The following is a 20,247-nucleotide window of genomic DNA, read 5'->3' on the forward strand; positions in this document are numbered from 1 at the left end:
TGACCCACCGAAATCTAGTCAGCGTCTCAAAGCACCACAAGTACACAAAGACTCTTCATTTTAACAGTTTTTAATGAAAGTTGTATACAAGATTACTTCATTCCTGCATCTTCTCAATTGTTTCTTCCTTATATTTGCCCTTTTCTTTTCCTACTTGGCGAGATTTGGCTTTACGTTCGAGGATCTTTTTGCGGTCTTTGTCCAGTTTTAGTCTGGTGATAACCACCTGCAGACAAATAAGAAAAAATGCTCCTGAGCTTTAAACAATTACCAACACAGAACACGTGGGAAGGCCCAACATTCAGTGCCATTCCCCACACCTGTGGGAGTGGACACGTAAACACTGAAGCGCCAGAAACGATTCTTTACCCCCAAACCTGGCTTAAATGTTCACTAATGCTCAGCCAACAAAGGAGAAGGCAATGTGGCACTGGTGGTTCTTCTCACATCCTCTTCTGTGCTTTATTATAAAATCAGCTTCTTTTTCTACTGCAAAACGTTTCAACTATTTCACTCCTTAGTTTTATAAGCTAACAAAGTCATACACATTTTTGTTTCTATAGTAACATTAATACCACAAAGTTGGAAATTAAATGTAGCCTTCACACATGCTTCAACCTGCAAAACCTTTAGTGAAGTCACAGAACAGACCTTACTCCAACAGATTTGTCACTAAAGACACCCAGATTATGATAAATTTTAGTCTTAGGAAGGAAGGTGAGGGAAGGCAAAGACAGCACTGACCAAGGTCTGGAAATATAGCATAGCGACCAAAAGACAATCTCCACCGCCATGGAGGTTATATCTAATATGAGATGGAATGCTGGAGGACAGGGGCTAAATCATATTGAGATCAGGCAAAGCCTCACGGAAAGGTCTATATTTGAACAGAGACCTGATTAGAGGGAGTAGAGTATTCCAAACAGAACAGCAAGCACAAAAGTCCAGAGGCAGAAGAACTTCTAAGTTTAACAGGTGTGTTTCTCAAATTTGAGTGTGTCTGGAGGGCTTGTTAAAATAGACCCCTGGGTCCCACCCCCAAATTCTGCTTCAGTAGACCTGGGAACAGAATGGACAATTCTATGAAGTTGCCAGGTGATGCTGCCACCAGCAGACACACTGAGGAGCACGGCTGCAGAACAGTAAAGAGGCCAGTGGACTAGAAGACGGAGAGTGGAATAAGGTGACATCAAGAAGTAGCTGGGGGCTTCCCTGGTGGCGCAGTGGTTGAGAATCCGCCTGCTAATGCAGGGGACACGGGTTCGAGCCCTGGTCTGGGAAGATCCCACATGCCGCGGAGCAACTGGGCCCGTGAGCCACAACTACTGAGCCTGCGCGTCTGGAGCCTGTGCTCCGCAACAAGAGAGGCCGCGACAGTGAGAGGCCCGCGCACCGCGATGAAGGGTGGCCCCCACTCGCCGCAACTAGAGAAAGCCTGCACACAGCAATGAAGACCCAACGCAGCCAAAAATAAATAAATAAAATTAAAAAAAAAAAAAAGTAGCTGGTGATGGGACTTCCCTGGTAGCGCAATGGTTAAGAATCCACCTGCCACTGTGGGGGACACGGGTTCAAGCTCTGGTCCAGGAAGATCCCACATGCCGCGGAACAACTAAGGCCATGCACCACAACTACTGAGCCTGTGCTCTAGAGCCCATGAGCCACAACTACTGAGCCCAAGTGCTGCAACTACTGAAGCCTGTGCACCTAGATCCCATGCTCTGCAACAAGAGAAGCCACCACAATGAGAAGCCCGCACACCGCAACGACGAGTAGCCCCGCTCGCCACAACTAGAGAAAGCCTGCACGCTGCAAGGAAGACCCAACGCAGCCAGAAGTCTTGTAGACCACTCTGATGGTAACAATATCTGGATACAATGTGACAGCAGTCAACAGGTCTTATCGACTGATGTGGGGTATATAGTAATAATGATATTTTGGCCTGAGCAATTAGGACAAAGCTGCCACACACAGTGACGGTAACAAACTGCAAGAGGGTTCAAGGATAAAACCAGGAGTTTAAACATGTCAGGTTTGAGATATTGATTAGATATCTAAGTTGACATGCAAACTAGTCAACTGGATATTGAGGTTTGTCTGGAATAAGAGATGAAGATGAGCCATAAAGAGGAAGATCAACTGTGTCAAATGCTGCATTAAGTTCAGAAAACACTAAGAATCGGTCACTGGATTGGTGACCTTGACAATGGCTGATCTAGTTGGGGGCAAAAATAAGACTGTAATAAAGAATGGGAAAGTCCTCGCTCTTAAGAGATACATACTAAAGTAATTAGAGGTGAAGTGCCACGATGTTTGTAATCCACTGGTGGGTAGGGAAAAGGGCAAAGAAAATAGTAGTTGTGAATTCTAGGTGAAAGATATGCAACAGCTGTACTAGTCTTTCGACTTCCCTGTCGTTTGAAGATTAGATTTGTGGTGCCAACTCAAGATCTTAAAAAACGAACACCTCATTATTTGAATAGGCACCAAGTACATTTATTACCTTTATATTAAACATATTTTTTTAATTGAGAGAAATTAGACAGCAGTATTGGAGAATTCACATTGAAGTCCAGGACATGAGAATCAGACCATTATCTTCTATTTTGGCTTAGATACCAGTATCAATGGGATCTAGACTCTGAGGTCTAGATTTTTTCCATCTGCAAATGATTTAATACCTACTTTGCAGGGCTGTAAATGTGCCTTACTGTTTACTCAATTCTGTTTAATACACAGGGTATCCGCTCCATATCATCTAAAAATTACCCAATTTCCTAGATTTTAAGATCTATTCATTTTTAGATTGATCGATCAGCTTACTAATAGCTTTTAAGGACAAGGTACATTAAATACACATACAGAATAACTGTTAAAATTTCCTTCTCCCCTCTCAAGCATTCTTAAAAACACCCACCTTGCTGGGGTGAATGCCCACATGGACAGTTGTGCCATTAGCCTTCTCCCGCTGCACTCGTTCAATGTAGATGACATACTTCTTCCTGTAAACCTGGACTACTTTGCCAATTTGCTGCCCTTTGTAGTGCCCTCGTACAACCTAAATGCAAATTCAAAAATAAAAGATGTATGTGGTTAAAAGAATATTAAACTCGACAATCAGGAAACCTATGAATCAGGTAAACACCATTCACTTTATCAGATATACAGGATCTTCCAATTTTGAAAGACCTAATCATTAATGGAAATGTGCCAATAATTCTATCTCTGGCTTCAATTAACCTGGAAATAAACTGTGCTCCATATAAATCTACAGTGATGGACAGGGCATCCTACAACTGATGATCCACCAGCAGTGGTGGGCTTGTTAAAAGGTTAAAAACGAGGAACAAGCCCACCTTGGTTTTTTGTACCAAGTTGACAAGGAAACTGTCACTCCATCTCAAAGGGAACAACAGGCCATAAATATTAAATTCACAACCCATTAAAGGGCCCAACTAAGTGCCAAAGAATGGGCAGCAGCTAATATTTAAGGGAACATGCCACTTCTTTCCCTGAGGTTAACTAACATCGTTCTGTACCCGGAAGTCCCAACCATCCTCAGCTTGCCAAAGTGCTTCTGAACAGATGTTTCTTCCCAGTCGCAGAAAGCAGAGAAGACTGCCTCCGAAAACTACTGGCAATTTTAGGACCAGCACAGGAGCGACAAATGGCTATTCATGTCATGAAATGCTGGTAACATGTAAGCTGCTTTAGAGACTGCTTGAATCTTAATCACTAGCTGCAAGTTACAGCTAAGAAACATTAATAGAAATTTTCACTTAAATAGATTTGATACATTATTTACTGGTACTCTCAAACAATCATATGAAACTACAGCTCAGTTGTAACTTATATATGGATTTTGATTCAGACGCAGAATTGCTTACTGGTCCTCAAATGCCTCTCCAATGCCCAAACATACCCAGAAAATGATAACTCCAAACTAAGATTCTGGTTCCAAACCCCCTTTCTTCTGTTTCATTAAGACTGCATCTGATGCTTGAGACAATTGATTTTCACCAAAGTGTAAAGGTGAAGAAAGCAGCATACTTTTTGTTTAGTCCCCAGCTCAACTCCTTTTGCAGTCCTGTTCTGGGAGCCAGTGTCTCAGATGTATCACTCTCCGAATGCAATCCATCGTCTATGCCTAATGTGTGGGATATTCGCCAAGGTGACCTGAACCCGGCACATACCTGAACTTCATCATCCTTCCGGATGGGCATGGATCGGACATTGTACTTCTGTCTCAGTTCTTTAGAAAGAGGGGAAGACATAATCTTCCTGCGAATGTGGGAAGGCGCATTGAAATGCCTTTTCCGGTTCTTGCTTCGGTCAGAGGTCACAAAGGGATTGAACTTCATTTCGGCTAAATAAAAAGTTAAAAGAGGTGTAAATCCTTAAATGACCAAATCTCACTCAGTTTACAAACAAGAAACTGCAACAATTTCATCTTGAAAGTTTAGAATGCTCACAAAAGCTGTCACATTCTTTAACTCCATCAAAAACTGCTTGTAGTGAATTGCTTTACTGGGATGTTTTCTGTATTTGCTTATGGAACAGAAGAACGTTCCATTACCAACGCACCTGTTGTAATTAAACTTTTTGTTTACACACTCAAACTGCATAACTACTGCGTAAGGAAGCTAAAACAGCACTTATATTTCCGCTGAATTAGGGCAAAGCAGACTGACAATTCAAACATCACATCACGTTTTAGAAAGACCAACCAACGTTAATCTACGAACTTGAGAGTGAACACCTTTAGCCCCATCCCAAATGAATGAAATCAGGCCCTCATCCCGAACCTGGAAAATGGACAGAACTCGGGTCCAAGAAGCCTTACAATGGGCGAGCGCCGTCTGAAAGTTCGGTAGATTTACCAAGAGCCTATCTTGAGACCATTATTTAGGAAACTACACTGTCCAGACTAGACTCCATCACCATAGGCTCCCTCCCCTTCAGCTGCCTCCCCTTCAGCTCCCGTTTCCAAGTCCCCAAATCCTCTTTCCTCCTCCCTTCCCCACCCCGGCGGTCCTTGAGCTAGGAGAAAGACAGGCCGAGACCATCCTGGCCCCCCTTCCCGGCTGCTACTCGGCCACCGGAACAGTATCGGGGCCCCCGGGGTCGAGATACACCAGGCCCGTGAACGGATGACTGCGGATTATACGCGTTGTCCCGGCAAACTCACCCGCTAGCGATCCAGCGATGGCCACAAAAGGAAAGAGATCCACACACAGCTTCCGGTTTTGTAAGTTTCCGAGAGATCTCGCGAGACCGATGTTTCTTGGAGCGAGAGAGGCGCAGAGTTTGAACACGGAGGGAAAACTGGGAAAGAAGTTGATAACTAGCGTCATCTCGTGGCTCGGAGGGGAACTGCAAAACCCTTCTCCAGGTCCTGGTGCCTACCGTGGGAGCTCTGGGTTCTACAGCTGCGTCGTCTGGGAACGGTGGTTCCCAGGCAGGTGGCGGGGGCTGCTTGGGGTCTGACTGCCCCGGCGGGTGTTGAGGGAGAGAGCGGCCCCAGGAACCCGTGTCCCTTCACTCTCGAACAGCAGGCAGCGGGTACTCCCTTAGCCGGGAAAGGGCAGGTCCTATATTTGACCGCCAGGTGGCGCCGGGACTCCGGCTGGCCGGTCACCTCGGTTACCTGGACATCCTGGGCCGAGGGCGTGGGCTTGTCGAGTGTGCCTGACAGGTAACCAGCTCCAGCCCGGCGCCCGCAGCCGCCCCAGCACCGCTGTGTGTGCTGACTGCTCCGCGGGGCCCGCCCGAGATTCGGCTCCCGCCGGCGAGGGGCCTTCCGAGGACTGGGGCCGCGGGTCCGCCCCCCACCCCGCGGAAGTAGGTCTGAACCCGCGTTTCTAACGAGCTCCCAGGTGATGCCGAGGGTGCTGGTCCGAGACCAGACTTTGAAGGAGCGCGGCGTGAGGAAGCCTTTCCACGTAGAGAACTGTGCCCTTTTCTTTTTTTTTTTTTTAATAAATTTTATTTATTTATTTATTTATTTTTGTCTGCGTTGGGTCTTCATTGCTGCACGCGGGCTTTCTCTAGTTGCAGTGAGCGGGGGCTACTCTTCGTTGCGGTGCGCGGGCTTCTCATTGCGGTGGCTTCTCGTTGCGGAGCACGGGCTCTAGGTGCGCGCCCTTCAGTAGTTGTGGCTCACGGGCTCTAGAGCGCAGGCTCAGTAGTTGTGGAGCACGGGCTTAGTTGCTCCGCAGCATGTGGGATCTTCCCGGACCAGGGCTGGAACCCGTGTCCCCTGCACTGGCAGGGGGATTCTTAACCACTGTGCCCTTTTCTTAATTTTACTGCCTGCTCTCATTCAGTTCAGGATCTGACGGAAGCAGGGCAAGGGGGTGCGCTCTCCTGAAGAAGGATTGCAGTGCGGGGTGAACTCCCGCCGCGTGCCTGGCCGCGCACCTAGTAAGCAATCGGTTTCTGTTGAATGAATAACACAGGTGTCATACTAGGGGAAGACACACGTTTCATGATACTTGAGACGTAGTAAGCTTGCAGAGTCTTAGGGACACTCTTCTACCCGCTGCCTTTTTAGCTCCTTTAATCCACCAAATAGCCTTGCCATCCTGGTATTGTTGTCCCGTTTTACAGATGAGGACCCTGAGCCACAGAGAAGTGAGAGGAGCTCGTGCAAGCTTATGCAGAACCCATAGGTTATAGACGAACCCGTGCAGGCTGGCTTCCCAGCCCCTTCTGATAATTCCCTATATGGTCCCAATTTGTAGGAACCCACTGGGGTCAACTCAGAGAGTGAGAAACCATATCCTTGAGGGCCAGAGTGGAGTCAGTCAAGAACACGTGTTTTCATGATTTAAAAATAGTTGTGTTCTTAAATATGCTGTGAAGATATAGCCCCGGATTTTATTTGTTATTCAAAAATTCAGTTAGAGCAGAATTCTGCTGCAATTCTTTTCAACAAATGTTTATGGAATATCTTTCATGGGCCAGCCAGGTTGCACCCTGGAGCTACAAAAGGAAATCAGTCAAAGTTTCTGCCTGCAGGAAGCTCACTGCCTAAGAGATGAGATAAACAACAAAATCAACAACCACAGGACCCCAGAGAAGTGCTCGCTGAGCCTGGCTGTCCTTGGTGCCTGGGTGCTTCGGGAAGAGAAGAGAACTCTGGGGTCCGGGAAGACCTGGGGTGAAGTCACCCTTTAGTGACTTTTGAGGAATGTTAAAATTAGCTCCGGGAGGCAGAGGGAATAGCTTGAGGGAAGGCGTGGAGGTGTGAAGCCCATGACACACTGTCACCAGGTGCCAGGTCCCTGTGGCTGGCGTGAGAGGGATTCAGAGAGGAGCCCATGGGGCTCTGGGGTTGAGCTGAGTGTGATTTGGACGCTGAAAGTCGTAGGGAGCTGCTGAAGGCTCCTGCCTTCCTTTCTGCTCTTCACCTTCCCTTTCCTCTTACTGTCTTTACTAGTTTCCTTAATCGCCTCTTCTTCAGGCCTCCCCATCATCTTTCTCTCTTCCCACAAAGGTCCCCTCTGTTTCTTCAGCCTCCCCATCATTCTCTGCTGTCACCCAAGCCTCTCAGGCCTCCCTCCTTCCATCCAACACAGAGTCATGGAAATTAAACTCCAGCCCACCCACCATGTGGAAGCATAACCGCTTTATACAGTGTGAAGATTGTTGGAAATTGTACCCACAGATGCAGATGACTGCTAGCCTAGTTATACAGTCTGTTTATCTTCACAAGTGTCTGTTGCGCGTCATGGCTCCACCCTACATGAACCTCTGGCCACCTCACCTGGCTGCCCTCTCTCCACGTTCTTCTTACGTGACTCCTTTTTTTTTTTTTTTTTGAGTCTTAACCACTGGACCTCCAAGGAAGTCCCCACGTGAGTCCTTTTAAATTGGCTCCTTAGGGTCATTTTGAGGGTGGTCTTTGTGTAGCCCTAAGACACACCAAAGTAGGTATTATCCAGACTTCGTGCCTACATCCCTGGACTAAACTTTTTTTCTGGACCACAAACCATCATGTTCACTTGTTCATTTGTTCATCCATTCATTCCTTCACTCATGCATTCTTCAGATATTTATCCAGCTTCGACTCTTTCCTAAATTCTGTGCCAGACACTTGGTATGATCTTAGTAAGATCAGTTAAGATCTAGCCTCTCGTCAAGGAGCACATTGTCTAGGAGGAGGAGACGGACTTGTCAACAAACATGCATTATAAAGTGTCTCGGGAAGATGCTGGGATGCAGCGGGGGACACAGCATAGGTGTGGCCAATTCTAACCAAGGTAAGGGTTGGGGGAGGTTTTATAGGTAACCCATGAACTGTTTCTGGAAAGCTAGGTAGGAATTTTCCAGGTAGACAACGGGGGAAGCGTGTTCCAGGTGGAGGGAACTGCCCAAACGAGAGCCCAGAGGCCTGCACCAGCACTGCTTGTAGGAACTGCCAGTAGTTTGTGTTGAGAATTAGTTGTGGCGTTCCTTTGTTCTGGGTTTGAGGAGGATGAAGGAAAGGGACAAGTTGAGAGGGTGGGCCAAGACTGTTTATTTTGTGTCAAAAAAGGACATTTGGATTGTGAAGGAGGCCAGAGAGACAAGTGGTGATTGCAGAAGGGCTGCCCGAGTCATCAGGCTTCACTGAGGGCAGAGGTCACGGGCCCGAGGGGCAGAGAGGTCTCTGATACGCCTGCCCAGGCTCCTGGCAGCCCTGGCCTGGGACCCGCCAGTGAAGTATGTGTCCTTCAGCACGCTGGGTCGGCCTAGACTGTGTATGAGAGTAAAAGGTTATTGTGATGGGAGGTGGCAAAGGGAGTGAGTGAGTGTGTGTGAGTGTGAGAGCGTGTGTGTGAGTGTAAAGGCCGGGGTGGGGGGGGTGCCTCTGGACAAGGGGAGAAAGAGAGGAGTGACAGTTTATGTTTAACCTCGGGGCATCCGTCTGCCTATCTACCTATCTGTCTATCTATGTTATCTTCCTGTAGTGCCCTGACCCCAGGGTGGTTGCTTAAAGATTTTATTTGAGAAAGAAAAGGAAGGATAGAGAAGAGGGAATCAAAACAGGGAATTCCCTGGCAGTCCAGGGGTTAGGACTCCCCACTCTCACTGCCAGGGGCCTGGGAAGTTGGAGAGCTAAGATTCCACAAGCCGCGCAGCGTGGCCAAAAAAAAAACAAGAAAGAGGGAATCAAAATGAGCACATTAAATGGTGGGGCCCAAAGAAATCCATAGGAACTTAGGAACGCTGAGAATATTAAACTTTCTACCTTCCTTCCTGGGTGCCTATTAAGCCTAAGATGTCATACCTCGAACGAGACACATCAGCTGACGCTCTGGAACCACAGGACAAGCAGCCTGGCGGCTCGCAGATATTCTTGGGGCCGACTCCTCACCAGGCAACAAGTGTGTACACTGCAGATATCTTTAGCTTCTAATATAATGTTTCAATTTAATGTTTGAATAATACCTACATTTATTTGGTTCAAAAATCCCAAAATACCAAAGGTAAAGGGAGAAGTTCCCTTCCCATTCCATCGTTTTCTCATCCCCATCCACAGTTCACCACTCTTACTAGTTTTTTTTCGAATATTCCCAATCGCTTTATGCACAAATCAGAAAGTAAATTCTTTTTTATTTTTTTGGGCACGCCACACGGCATGTGGGATCTAGTTCCCTGACCAGGGATCGAACCCGTGCCCCCTGTAGTGGAAGCGCAGTCTTTTTTTTTTTTTTTTAACATCTTTATTGGAGTATAATTGCTTTACAATGGTGTGTTAGTTTCTGCTGTACAACAAAGTGAATAAGCTATACGTATACATATATCCCCATATCTCCTCCCTCTTGCACCTCCCTCCCACCCTCCCTATCCCACCCCTCTAGGTGGTCACAAAGCACCGAGCTGATCTCCCTGGGCTATGCAGCTGCTTCCCACTAGCTAGCTATTTTACATTTGGTAGTATTTATAAGTGCATGCCACTCTCTCACTTCGTCCTAGTTTACCCTTCCCCCTCCCCGTGTCCTCAAGTCCATTCTCAGCACACTCTTAACCACTGGACACCAGGGAAGTCCCGGAAAGTAAATTCTTTTTTTTTTTTTTTTTCCGGAAAGTAAATTCTTATTCCCCCACTTTCTATACAGGTTGTAGTATCGGATAACCCAGTGTTCCAAACCTTGCCTCTGCCCGTCGGCCATTGGATCTTGGAGACTTTCAGAGTCAGTTTGCAGGTCCTTCCTTGTTCTTTTTACAGCTGCATGACAGTCCCTGCATCTTAAGTTACACAACCAGCCCCTTCTGACTGGCACGTAGGGTTTTCCCAATTCTTTGTTTTTAGGAACAACACTGCAATTACATATGTCAATACCGCAATATGCAAGTGTATCTGTCAGGTACCTTTCTAGAATGGGAACTGCTGGGTCAAAGTGGACATTTGATAGATAATATCAAATTTCCCCTCCTAGGGGTTTTATCAGTATCCCTTCCTACCAACCTCACTTGCTTCCCTCAACGTTGGCAGCAGGGTGAGTTTAGACAAGCTAATAGGTGAAAAATGGGATGCCAGCAGAATTGTAATTTGCATTCCTTTCACAAGTGTGTCTGAGTAAATGTTTAAGAGCCATTTGCATTTGTGTTTTCGGATGGTCTTTTTCATTTAAAATGAGTTATCCTAAAAGTCCAAGCTCAGCACTTCCCACATGCATTTACAATGTGTCTGGAATCTTTGAGAAAATATATAGCTTTTGACATTCTTTGAAAATAAAAGAAGTGCCATCTACAAGTCACGACTGAACAATATGGAAACACTACAGGTATTTCGAAATTAACTTTTGGCAAACACAACAGAATCTGAAAAGGCTAAAAGCAGGTCCCCAGAAATTCATGACACTGTTTGAAGCAGCCTGGCTGTGGTTAAAACTGACTCTGTAGGGGGCTTCCCTGGTGGCGCAGTGGTTGAGAATCTGTCTGCCAATGCAGGGGACACGGGTTCGAGCCCTGGTCTGGGAAGATCCCACGTGCCGCGGAGCAACTGGGCCCGTGAGCCACAACTACTGAGCCTGCGCGTCTGGACCCTGTGTTCCGCAACAAGGGAGGCCGCGATAATGAGAGGCCCGCGCACCGCAATGAAGAGTGGCCCCCACTTGCCGCAACCAGAGAAAGCCCTCGCACAGAAACGAAGACCCAACACAGCCATAAAAAAAAAAAAAAAAAAAAAGCTGACTCAGTAGAGTCTTTGTAAATTTAACATTTTAATTCCTATAATAAACATTTTTCCTATGAATCCACCGGTACCTCCCCCAATAGCACCTATGTTCTCTAGTCTTGAAAAGAAGAAGCCCATAAGTGCATTAAATCAACCCTCCTTGTGTCCCAATATCCCCTGCAGGTGGATCCCATCCCCTAATGGTCCCCAAATGACCACCACTACAGGCTTTTAGGAACTAGGTAAGAGGGCGCTATTTCTTTCCCCACAGACAGCGAACTGTGCTGAGAGAGGCAGAGGCTGAGGAGAGCTTGGCCTTTGGCACACCTGGGCTCTGAACACCCACCCATTTCAGAAAACAGCTTGAGGTTTTTGCTGTTCTTAGCCCTAAAATTAAGATGATGGCCCACCGACTTATGGGCCTTAGTAAACAGAAAATAGCTGTCCCCGAATGGCTCGCTCCCCAGACAAGACCCAACCTGAGCTTTTTCTAGTGTCCTCATCAAGGACCCCCAGCATAGGCGGCGTCCCCAGGTGATGTGACTTTGGCCAGCAGCCGACAACAGCTGGCTTCCAGTGTTCACTGAGACAGAAGCGTCCCTGCCAAGCACAGCTGTTTTCTTCCCCACCCTTCCTCACCCAGCCCAGCCTGGGAATCCACCCCGGGAACTGGCCCAGCTGGTGTGGCGTCTAATGAGTGGTTGGTCATGAGGAAGAGGAGAACCTGGGCTGGGAGGGAGCCCCCAGGGGTTCGTTTGCCCACGTAGTTTTCAGCCGACTCAAGTCCCGGCCACCAAGCTTCCCCTGCACTGCCCACCTTCCAGGCTATCCTTGAAAACCCCAGGACTCAAAATTGGGACCATTCCTGGGCCCGGGAGGCTTGGGGAGACCTCTGGCTCTGTGCGCCATTCTGCTGGCCTCAGCCTCTGTCAACAAACTTCTGACTCCTGCTGTGGTCTCTGCTCCCCTTTTCTGTTCTTTCCTCCAGGAGTTCCCTGAGATCAGCTTCTCCCTCAGGGAAGACCTTCCAGGCTGGCACCCTTGCCCAGCTGTGGGGTGTCACGGATGGGGGCTGAGACTCCGGGAAACACAAGTGCCTTTGGCCCCTGCGCCACCCCTTCTGTTTATTGCTCGGAGCAGGTTGGAGGACCCTGGCCGGGAATTCTGACCTGGAGGAGTCCTGCCCTTGGGCCCCCTCCAGGATGTACCCCACGCAGAACCCCAGCTGGCCTCAGGTAGTTCACCTGGCAGATGAGGACTACCCCTTGGGGCTGGTGAGCCCACAGTACGGAACAGCTGCCCATCTCCCTGCCTTGCTTGGCTCTAGCCTAGAGGAAGGACCAGTATCCCCTGAGGGTATGCCCCTGCTGCTGTTTCTGAGCAGGGGTGTCCATCATGCTTTCCTCCCTGGCCTGGAGCCTGGAGTTTCCATTTCATTCAGCCCAGAGCCTGGCTGCTCAGCCCAGCTCTGGCCTCCCTGTTCTGTCTGAGACGCGCTGGGAGCGAGGAGCCCGGGGTGGGGAGATGCCACTGGACCTCCAGCCAGCACCGCCTTGACACCCCCTCTGCCCCAGGCCACCCCTCAGGGCTCGGCTGGCCCCGCCCAGGCAGCCTGGCTGTGTGAGCGGGCGGCTTCCAGAGCGGCCCTCGGGCCGGTGCCCCACTCACGCGCGCTTCCTCACCAGCAGCACCCAGGGCAGGATGGCGGCCACCACGGCCACCACGGCCACCGCGGCAATGAGGGTGATGAGCAGGAGGGCCCGGGAGCGGCTGCAGAACGTCCAGGTGGAGCTGGGCCCCCGGGGGGCCTCCGAGAACTCGGCCAGGCTGCGCCCGAGCAGGATGCTGTCCTGCTCCCCCAGGGGCACCCCGTAGCGGCTGATGATGAAGATCTGCGGCTCCCGGGGCAGGCCGGGCGGCGGGTCCAAGGGCAGCTGGCCGCCCTGATTCGGGGACGGCCTCCAGAAAGGCTGGGAGAGGGCCAGGGGGTTGGCGTGGCCTAGGGTGTCCGGCGGTGGCACGGGCGGCAGGCCCATGGGCACGGCCAGGGTCTGAGAGCTCTTGTCCAGCTTGGCGGGCCAGCAGGAGCTCTTCTTGCCGAGGAAGGTGACGTAGCGGCAGACGGGGCAGACGACGGTCCTCTGGACCTGCCCGTCCACGCGCGTGGAGAGGAGGTACTTGACCAGGCAGTCATGGCAGAACATGTGGCCACAGCACAGCGTCCGGCCGGCGCCCTCCAGATCGCAGAACTTGTCGTAGCACACGGGGCACTCGCCGCCCGAGCTTTCCTTGCTCTCCCCCTCGGACATGGTCGCACGGGAGGGCAGGGCCCCGGCTGTGGGCGGGAAGGGCCGGAGCATCAGGGCCTTTTCCTCCTCCGCTCCCCTGCCTGACCCCTCCGGGCCGCCTGCCGCCCCGCTGCCCCCACGCCCTCCTCCCCGGTCCTCTCCCGCTGCTCCTCCTCCAAGGTCTACCGGAAGTAAACCCGGACCCTCCGGAGGCGATGAGGGGCCGCTTCCGGAAGGGGGATTGGGAGACAACGAGAGACCCCAGCCACGCTGGGCTCTGGAAGGAGGTGGGTGGCGGGGGAAGGTGTAGCCTCCCACCTCCACCCCGACGGGCACTCGCTGTGAGGTCACCCCCTCCCCCTTCCTGGTTCCATGCCCGAAGTGGAGGCCGGAGGACCCATTTCCCGGGGGAAGCAGGTGGCTAAGCGGATGCGCCCGCGGCCTCAGTGCAGGCTTCAGTGTGGGCGTGTGCCCAGAGTGGCCGTTTTCCAGAAAAGCCTCTGCCGCTGCTCCGTCTCCCCGCTCGGGCTGGCTGACCCACTGGAGGGTGCTCAGCCCCTGGATCGCATCCCTGTGTGCTACGTGTGGCTGTGAAGCAACGAGGGTTTTGAAAACGAAACTCAGAACTTACACATCCAAATGCCGGCTGGCCGGCCGCGCGGTCGCGTCAGGGAGCTGTGGGCTCCTTCCTTTGCCCATCACAGCTCACTCATCCTTCAGACTCTTCGCAGAGGCCTGCCCGAGGCTGCGAGACAACCTTCTGATTAACCTCTGTGAAGGCAGATTTTCATCCTTCGAGGATACGTCTGGTATTTGGAAATGGCCAGAAGTCACCGGGTACCCATTCTGGTGAGAAAGCAAATGAGTGCTCAAGTGGCATGAGATTGTTTTAAATCAAAGATAAGGAGTCACCTTGATGTAACAGGTGGGTTTCTAACATTATCTGAGAGCTCAAGAGAGGCTCCAAGGATGCTGTCAGCAACGGTAACATTGTTGGATTTAGTCCAGTTTCCCAAGGTGTAAACCTTGATGGGAAACACCTCTTTGGGTACGTGATGCGGTCCAAGTGTTCTCATTCTTCTACGTGTCCCCAGTATCACAGCTGTGTCATTTAAACTCATCTAGAACAGCCTCTTTAGAAGGACCGTGATCACCTGTTATTGATATATTCTTCCATCAGTGACATAGACAAAAGACCCCTGGACACACTGACAGCTAGAGCTGTGTAGCAGCCCCCAGACCTGAGAGATGACGTAGCGAGAACAAGATTAGTTAATAGGAAGGACAAACTAGAGTTGGTTCAATCACAAATCTTTTGGAATCTCTCCCCCCTCCTGGCTTGGTTCCAAGTCCATTTTGCCAAGTTGAAAACTTGGTCCCATAACCAAGAAAGAGCAAAAATATGTAGAGGGAGGGGTAGGGGACTGGGGACCCTGGTGGCAACACCAAAGCCTTTGCAGGGGTTTTCGAGCTTTGGTCTCTGAAGTGGTCAGTGTGGCCTCCAGGCTGGGAGTGAGGGTTCAAGTGCTCAGACTCTGAAGCTGGCTTCAAATCCTTGATATACCCATTACTGTCTGTATAACCTATCTGAGCCTCGGTTCCCATCTCTAAGGGGGGGTTGATGATATTCGTACCACCTTCCTCTCAGCGTTGTGCAAAGTATTAAGTGAGGTAGCATGAGTGAAGAGTCTGGCACACAGTAAGTGCTCAATAAACGGTAGGTGTCATTGTTAAGGCAGGCCGAGCCCTTTCCCCTCCTGGCATCTGCCTTCTGGCCTTCCCTCTCCTCCCCAGATGTTCCTTATTACGTAAGTGACTAAAGAATATCACACCCCTGACAGAGGGCAGCTCCCCTCAAATTAGAATAGCTGAACAAGATGACAATAGATTAGGTAAGTGATGGGCAATAGATCACTAAGATGGTGATTCCAGCGTTTCTCAGACTTTTTAACTTTTTTGTTTCATAACACACTTGCAAATGTCTAAACTGGGGTTATTCTCAGGATGACCTTGATTTTCTTAAGCCAACCAACTGTCCCCCTGCATTTCATTATTCCCCACAGGCACATGGTGGTAATTCCATCCATCCATCCAATTATTCAACAAATATTTATTGAGCACTTGTTGCGGGCTAGGTACTGAGCCAGGCATTGGAGATAAGCAGTGTTCAAGAAAGCCCTTCATGAAACTTTAGAGCCTAGGGGACATTTATAAATTTTCTTGAAAAAAGATTTTTTAAAAAGGAGGAATGATGATCAATCGCTTAAGTTGTTTGGGTAACTGAGAAGTAAGTTATCAAGACAGGCAAGAGAAGTAAAGCAGGGACTTGCCTGGTGGCGCAGTGGTTAAGAATCCACCTCCCAATGCAGGGGACACGGGTTCGAGCCCTGGTCCGGGAAGATCCCACATGCCGTGGAGTAACTAAGCCCGTGCGCCACAACTAGTGAGCCTGTGCTCTAGAGCCTGCGAGCCACAACTACTGAAGCCCGCGTGCCTAGAGCCCGTGCTCCACAGCAAGAGAAGCCACCGCTCTCTACAACGAGAGAAAGCCCACGCACAGCAACGAGGCCCCAACGCAGCCAAAAATAAATAAATAAATAAATTTTTAAAAAGAGAAGTAAAGCAGATAGATAAGAGAATGCTGGAGGAAGAAAGGACTTCTGAGGCCATTTAGGAAAATCTAGTTTTATAGGTGAGCAGAGCTGGGTCCAGAGATGGGGAAGTGACTTGTCTGAGGTCACCTAGGAAGGAGAATGGAGAGGGAGATGGGAGAGAGAGAGAGATTTCATAGATAGTACAGAAAACATTAGAATCAGTTGATAGATTGGGTGGGTGAGTAGATATTAGCCAAATCAGGAAGCACTTTCCTCCTTGGGATGAGAAGGGGAGCAGGGAGGACTGAGTTTGAGGAAAAATTAAAAGGATGCAGGGGATGCAAAAGACATCCCAGGTCCCCACTGGTGGCTTCTCTGTGCAGTCCCTTCCCCATCGTGTACTTCGGGAGAGGCACGTCCCTCACGTCTGGACAATGCCACCCGCCCTCCATCCCCACCTTCTCACCTCCCTTTCTCAGCTTCCCTGACGCCTCCCTCCTTGCGTCCCTCCCTTTCTCTTAATTCCATTTCATTCTCCATCCTTGAGTTCCTCTTACGGGCCTGACTCTGTCTTGGGTGCTGGGGCAGGGGAGAGGGCAGCAGAAGAAATGCAAGGAATAATGCTCTGATTTGGGCACAAACTAGCTAAATAACAGTGCAAGACATTATCTGCCAAAGGCATCCCCATTGGTGCTTCAGGAAATTTCAGGGAAGGAGGGCTGAAAAGTCTTCCTAGGTGAGATGGGACTAGTGTTGAGCTAATAATAAATAATTATAACAGCGACTATTTATTGAACACTAATTATGTGCTTGGCATTTTGCATCCCTTCCTCATTTCATCATGACAGCGACTCTGGGAGGTGGATGTTATTTCCATTTTACAGATGAGGAACCGTGAGGCTTAAGTCACTTGTTCAAAGTCAGGCTGCTAGTTCAGGGCAGACCCAGGATTCGAGGCCAGGTCAGTCTGGTTACGTGGCCCATGCTGCGTACCACCTCCTCTAGCGAGGGTTCGGATGCCTCCATGGAGGGCGTCCCAGACCTTGATCCAAGGAGCAGGTGAAGAATCGAGGGCAAGATGGCAGAATTGGAGGTCCCAGCCCTCACAGAATGTTTCTCTACAGAAACACTGACCTAACACACATCCAGGGATGGAAATACCTCAAGAGAGCTCCAGAATCCAGTTGTATATGTTAAATATGTACAGCTTGTTGTATGTCAATCACACCTCAGTAAAGTTGTTTTTTTTTTTTTTTTAAGGAATAGATGAAGCCTGGATGGGAAAGTGAGTCCCCAAACTTCCCTCCTCAGAGTGACTGTAAATGGGGCTGCCCCTCCAGCCGCCTGGGAGGCAGGGGAGGACGAGGGCCAGCTCAGGGGGGGCCGTCCTCGTGAAGCCCCAGTGCCTAGCTTCACCCACAGCAGCCCACCTCGAGGACTGGTGGGGGGGTGTCACCAGTCCAGACCATCCCTGCCCCCCACCTTGGGACGGTGATCCTGTGAGGCAGAGTAAGACTTGTGGGCACCAGGTTTCCCTCCTGGATTCCCGAGGCAAGGCTTTGCTGACCACTTCCTCACCCCTAGACACCACACACACACACACACACACACACACACACACACACACACACACACACTCTCTCACACCCTGGCATCACTCCAGTGTCAGTGCAGAGCCCTGCCAAGCTCTGACTGGATCCCACTCCTTCCCTGCCCCCAGCCCGGCCCCCAGACTCACTTTAGCTGGGACCAGGGCGCGCAGCATCTGCCTCTCCACCCGGGGCCTCCATGGAGCAGATCTGAGCCACCCAGAGGTGCTGGACGGGCAACACGTCCTCCTGCCGCTGTCACTGTGACAGCAGCTGCCTCCAAGGCATTTCCTAATGACTGAGCAGGTCGGGAGGACAGCACCGGGAAGTGAATGTTGGCCAACCCGTTTGAGGCTGGGAGGCTCTTGGCGTTACCCAGGGGTTTGGCCCCTGCTGGAGTCAGGTGATCTTGATGAGGATGCTAGGAGAGGAGAGGCCCCTACCTAAGGAGGAGCCCAGGGATGGGTGCTGGAGACAAGCAGAGGGTCTCACGATGGAGGCAGTGATCCAGGACCCCTTTGACTGAGGCTCCCCAGAGATGGGTCTCCTCAGCCCAACAATAAAAGTCATACAGTCCTTCAGCCTCCTGGACCCATTTCAGTGATCCTCCCCCAGCCCCCTGCTCCCCTGCCATGATAGGGTGAAGGGGTCGGTAATGCTTTGCCACCCAAAGTCATACACAAATATTTCAAAGGGGCTCAGAGCTCCAAAGACCAAACACCATGGAGATAAAGAAGGAGGCAGAGTAAAACCAACAAAGTAGGGCTTCCCTGGTGGCACAGTGGTTAAGAATCTGCCTGCCAATGCAGGGGACGTGGGTTTGAGCCCTGGTCTGGGAAGATCCCACATGCGGCAGAGCAACTAAGCCCGTGAGCCACAACTACTGAGCCTGCGCTCTAGAGCCCACGAGCCACAACTACTGAGCCTGTGTGCCACAACTACTGAAGCCTGCGTGCCTAGAGCCCCTGCTCTGCAATAAGAGAAGCCACCATTGAAAAGCCCGGGCACTGCAGCTCGCTGCTTAGCCTGCGCGCAGCAACAAAGACCCAACGCAGCCAAAAAATAAAATAAAATAAATAAATATATTAAAAAAAAACCCCCAACAAAGTAGAAATGCACACCTGCATGGAAGGAAGTCCCTGATATCACATGAAATATAGTAAGTTTCACAACAGTCTGTGTGATTCTGTTTATGGATGATAATATATGATCATTTTTATAGAGGAAAAATCTGGAAGACACATCCAACTTGATAGTTTTATCTCTGGAGGAACTTTTTTTTTTTTATTTTGACTGCTAGGGGTCTTAGTCGCAGCGTGCAGGATCTTTAGTTTTGGCGTGCAGGATCTAGTTCCCTGAACAGGGATCAAACCCGGGCCCCCTGCATTGGGAGCACAGAGTCTTAACCACTGGACCACCAGGGAAGTCCCTGGAGGAACTTTCTGACATACATTCCTGTGATATTTGAATGTGTGTTTCTTTCAAGATCAGGAAAAAATAATCAAGAATAAGGCAGGGACTTGCATGGCGGTCCAGTGGTTAAGACTCTGTGCTTCCACTACAGGGGCACAGGTTCGATCCCTGGTCAGGGAACTAAGGTCCCACATGCTGTGTGGCAAGGCCTAAAAAAAAAAAAGAATAAGGCGGGAGTCCATGAGAAATTGGTTTTCTTCTGACAAAGGAGGTTCCTGGATCCAAGGCACAGCCAAGCATGAGTGTGACCCCACCAGGGCACCCCACGACGGCCCCTCCCTCACCCAGCCAGCCCTGGCCTGGCTCCACGGCCACCTTGAGGCTGGGGTGGGGGAGGGCGGTCAGGGGTTAGGACCCCTCGCTTTCACTGCCGCGGGCCCGGGTTCAATCTCTGGTTGGGGAACTAAGATCCCACAAGCTGCGTGGCTCAGCGCCCCCCCAAAAAAGCGGACAGCCCAGATGAATTTGTATTTCAGATAAACAAACAATTTTGTAGTATAAGGGTACTCAGTGCAATATTTGGGACCTACTCATGGGTAATGGGGATCGACTGTATGGTGACGGACGGAAACGAAACTGTTGGTGGTGAGCACGCTGGAGTGCATACAGAAGTAGAAATAAAATGTTGTATGCATGAAACTTACATTATAAATCAAAATAAATTAATACTTAGGCTCTATTTATACTAATAAATTATCCATGGCTTATCTAAAACTCAAATTTCAGCAGGCATCCTATATTTCATTTTGCAACTCTAGTCCCAGAGGCCTGGCCAAATTTTTCTCCTTTTCTTAGCACCTCCAGGGGCACCTTCCACAGTGTGGCTTCTGACTCTGCCAGGGCTTCCTGGGGGTCCCTGAAAAGAAGCCCCAAATACCCAGCATCAAGGCTGTGTGTGTCCCCCAGGGAGGGGACTGAGCCAGGCCAGGCTGTCCTTCGACTCAGACTAATGCAGCGGTCCCCAACCTGTTTGGCACCAGGGACCGGTTTCGTGGAAGGCAGTTTTTCCATGGACCGGAGGGCGGGGGGGTGTTCAGGCGGTAATGCCAGCGATGGGGAGCTGCAGATGAAGCTTCCCTCGCTCACCGGCCGCTCACCTCCCGCTGTGCAGACCGGTTCCTAACAGGCTGGTACTG

At 50.2% G+C, this 20,247-nt stretch overlaps 2 protein-coding genes across 2 annotated transcripts; both read right to left on the reverse strand.

Annotated features, from left to right (window-relative positions):
- Positions 1-54: 54 nt before the first annotated feature.
- RPL26 (ribosomal protein L26) lies at positions 55-5,325 on the reverse strand. The gene is made up of 4 exons (XM_082373636.1): positions 5,189-5,325; positions 4,194-4,366; positions 2,918-3,058; positions 55-226 (listed from the first exon to the last, which is right to left on the reverse strand). Exons 2-4 carry the CDS (start codon positions 4,359-4,361, stop codon positions 98-100), a joined length of 438 nt encoding a protein of 145 aa, XP_082229762.1. The 5' UTR covers positions 4,362-4,366; positions 5,189-5,325; the 3' UTR covers positions 55-97.
- Positions 5,326-10,074: 4,749 nt separating this feature from the next.
- RNF222 (ring finger protein 222) lies at positions 10,075-18,310 on the reverse strand. Its single transcript, XM_082373635.1, has 3 exons — positions 17,788-18,310; positions 14,087-14,301; positions 10,075-13,502 (listed from the first exon to the last, which is right to left on the reverse strand). The coding sequence occupies exons 2-3, from the start codon at positions 14,088-14,090 to the stop codon at positions 12,832-12,834; spliced, it is 675 nt and encodes a 224-aa protein (XP_082229761.1). The 5' UTR covers positions 14,091-14,301; positions 17,788-18,310; the 3' UTR covers positions 10,075-12,831.
- Positions 18,311-20,247: the final 1,937 nt, after the last annotated feature.

This window comes from Balaenoptera borealis (assembly GCF_965194805.1).
Source record: "Balaenoptera borealis genome assembly, chromosome: 20".
In the NCBI taxonomy this organism is placed as follows: Eukaryota; Metazoa; Chordata; class Mammalia; order Artiodactyla; family Balaenopteridae; genus Balaenoptera; species Balaenoptera borealis.

What these genes read in the sequence shown, in the direction of transcription:
- RPL26 (XM_082373636.1), bottom strand. Translation starts at nt 4,361, where the DNA reads ATGAAGTTCAATCCCTTTGTGACCTCTGACCGAAGCAAGAACCGGAAA. An exon ending in GGAAGGATGATGAAGTTCAG is followed by an intron (nt 3,059 to 4,193) that starts GTATGTGCCGGG and finishes ATTTGCATTTAG; the next exon opens with GTTGTACGAGGGCACTACAA. An exon ending in TGGGCATTCACCCCAGCAAG is followed by an intron (nt 227 to 2,917) that starts GTGGGTGTTTTT and finishes ATTTGTCTGCAG; the next exon opens with GTGGTTATCACCAGACTAAA.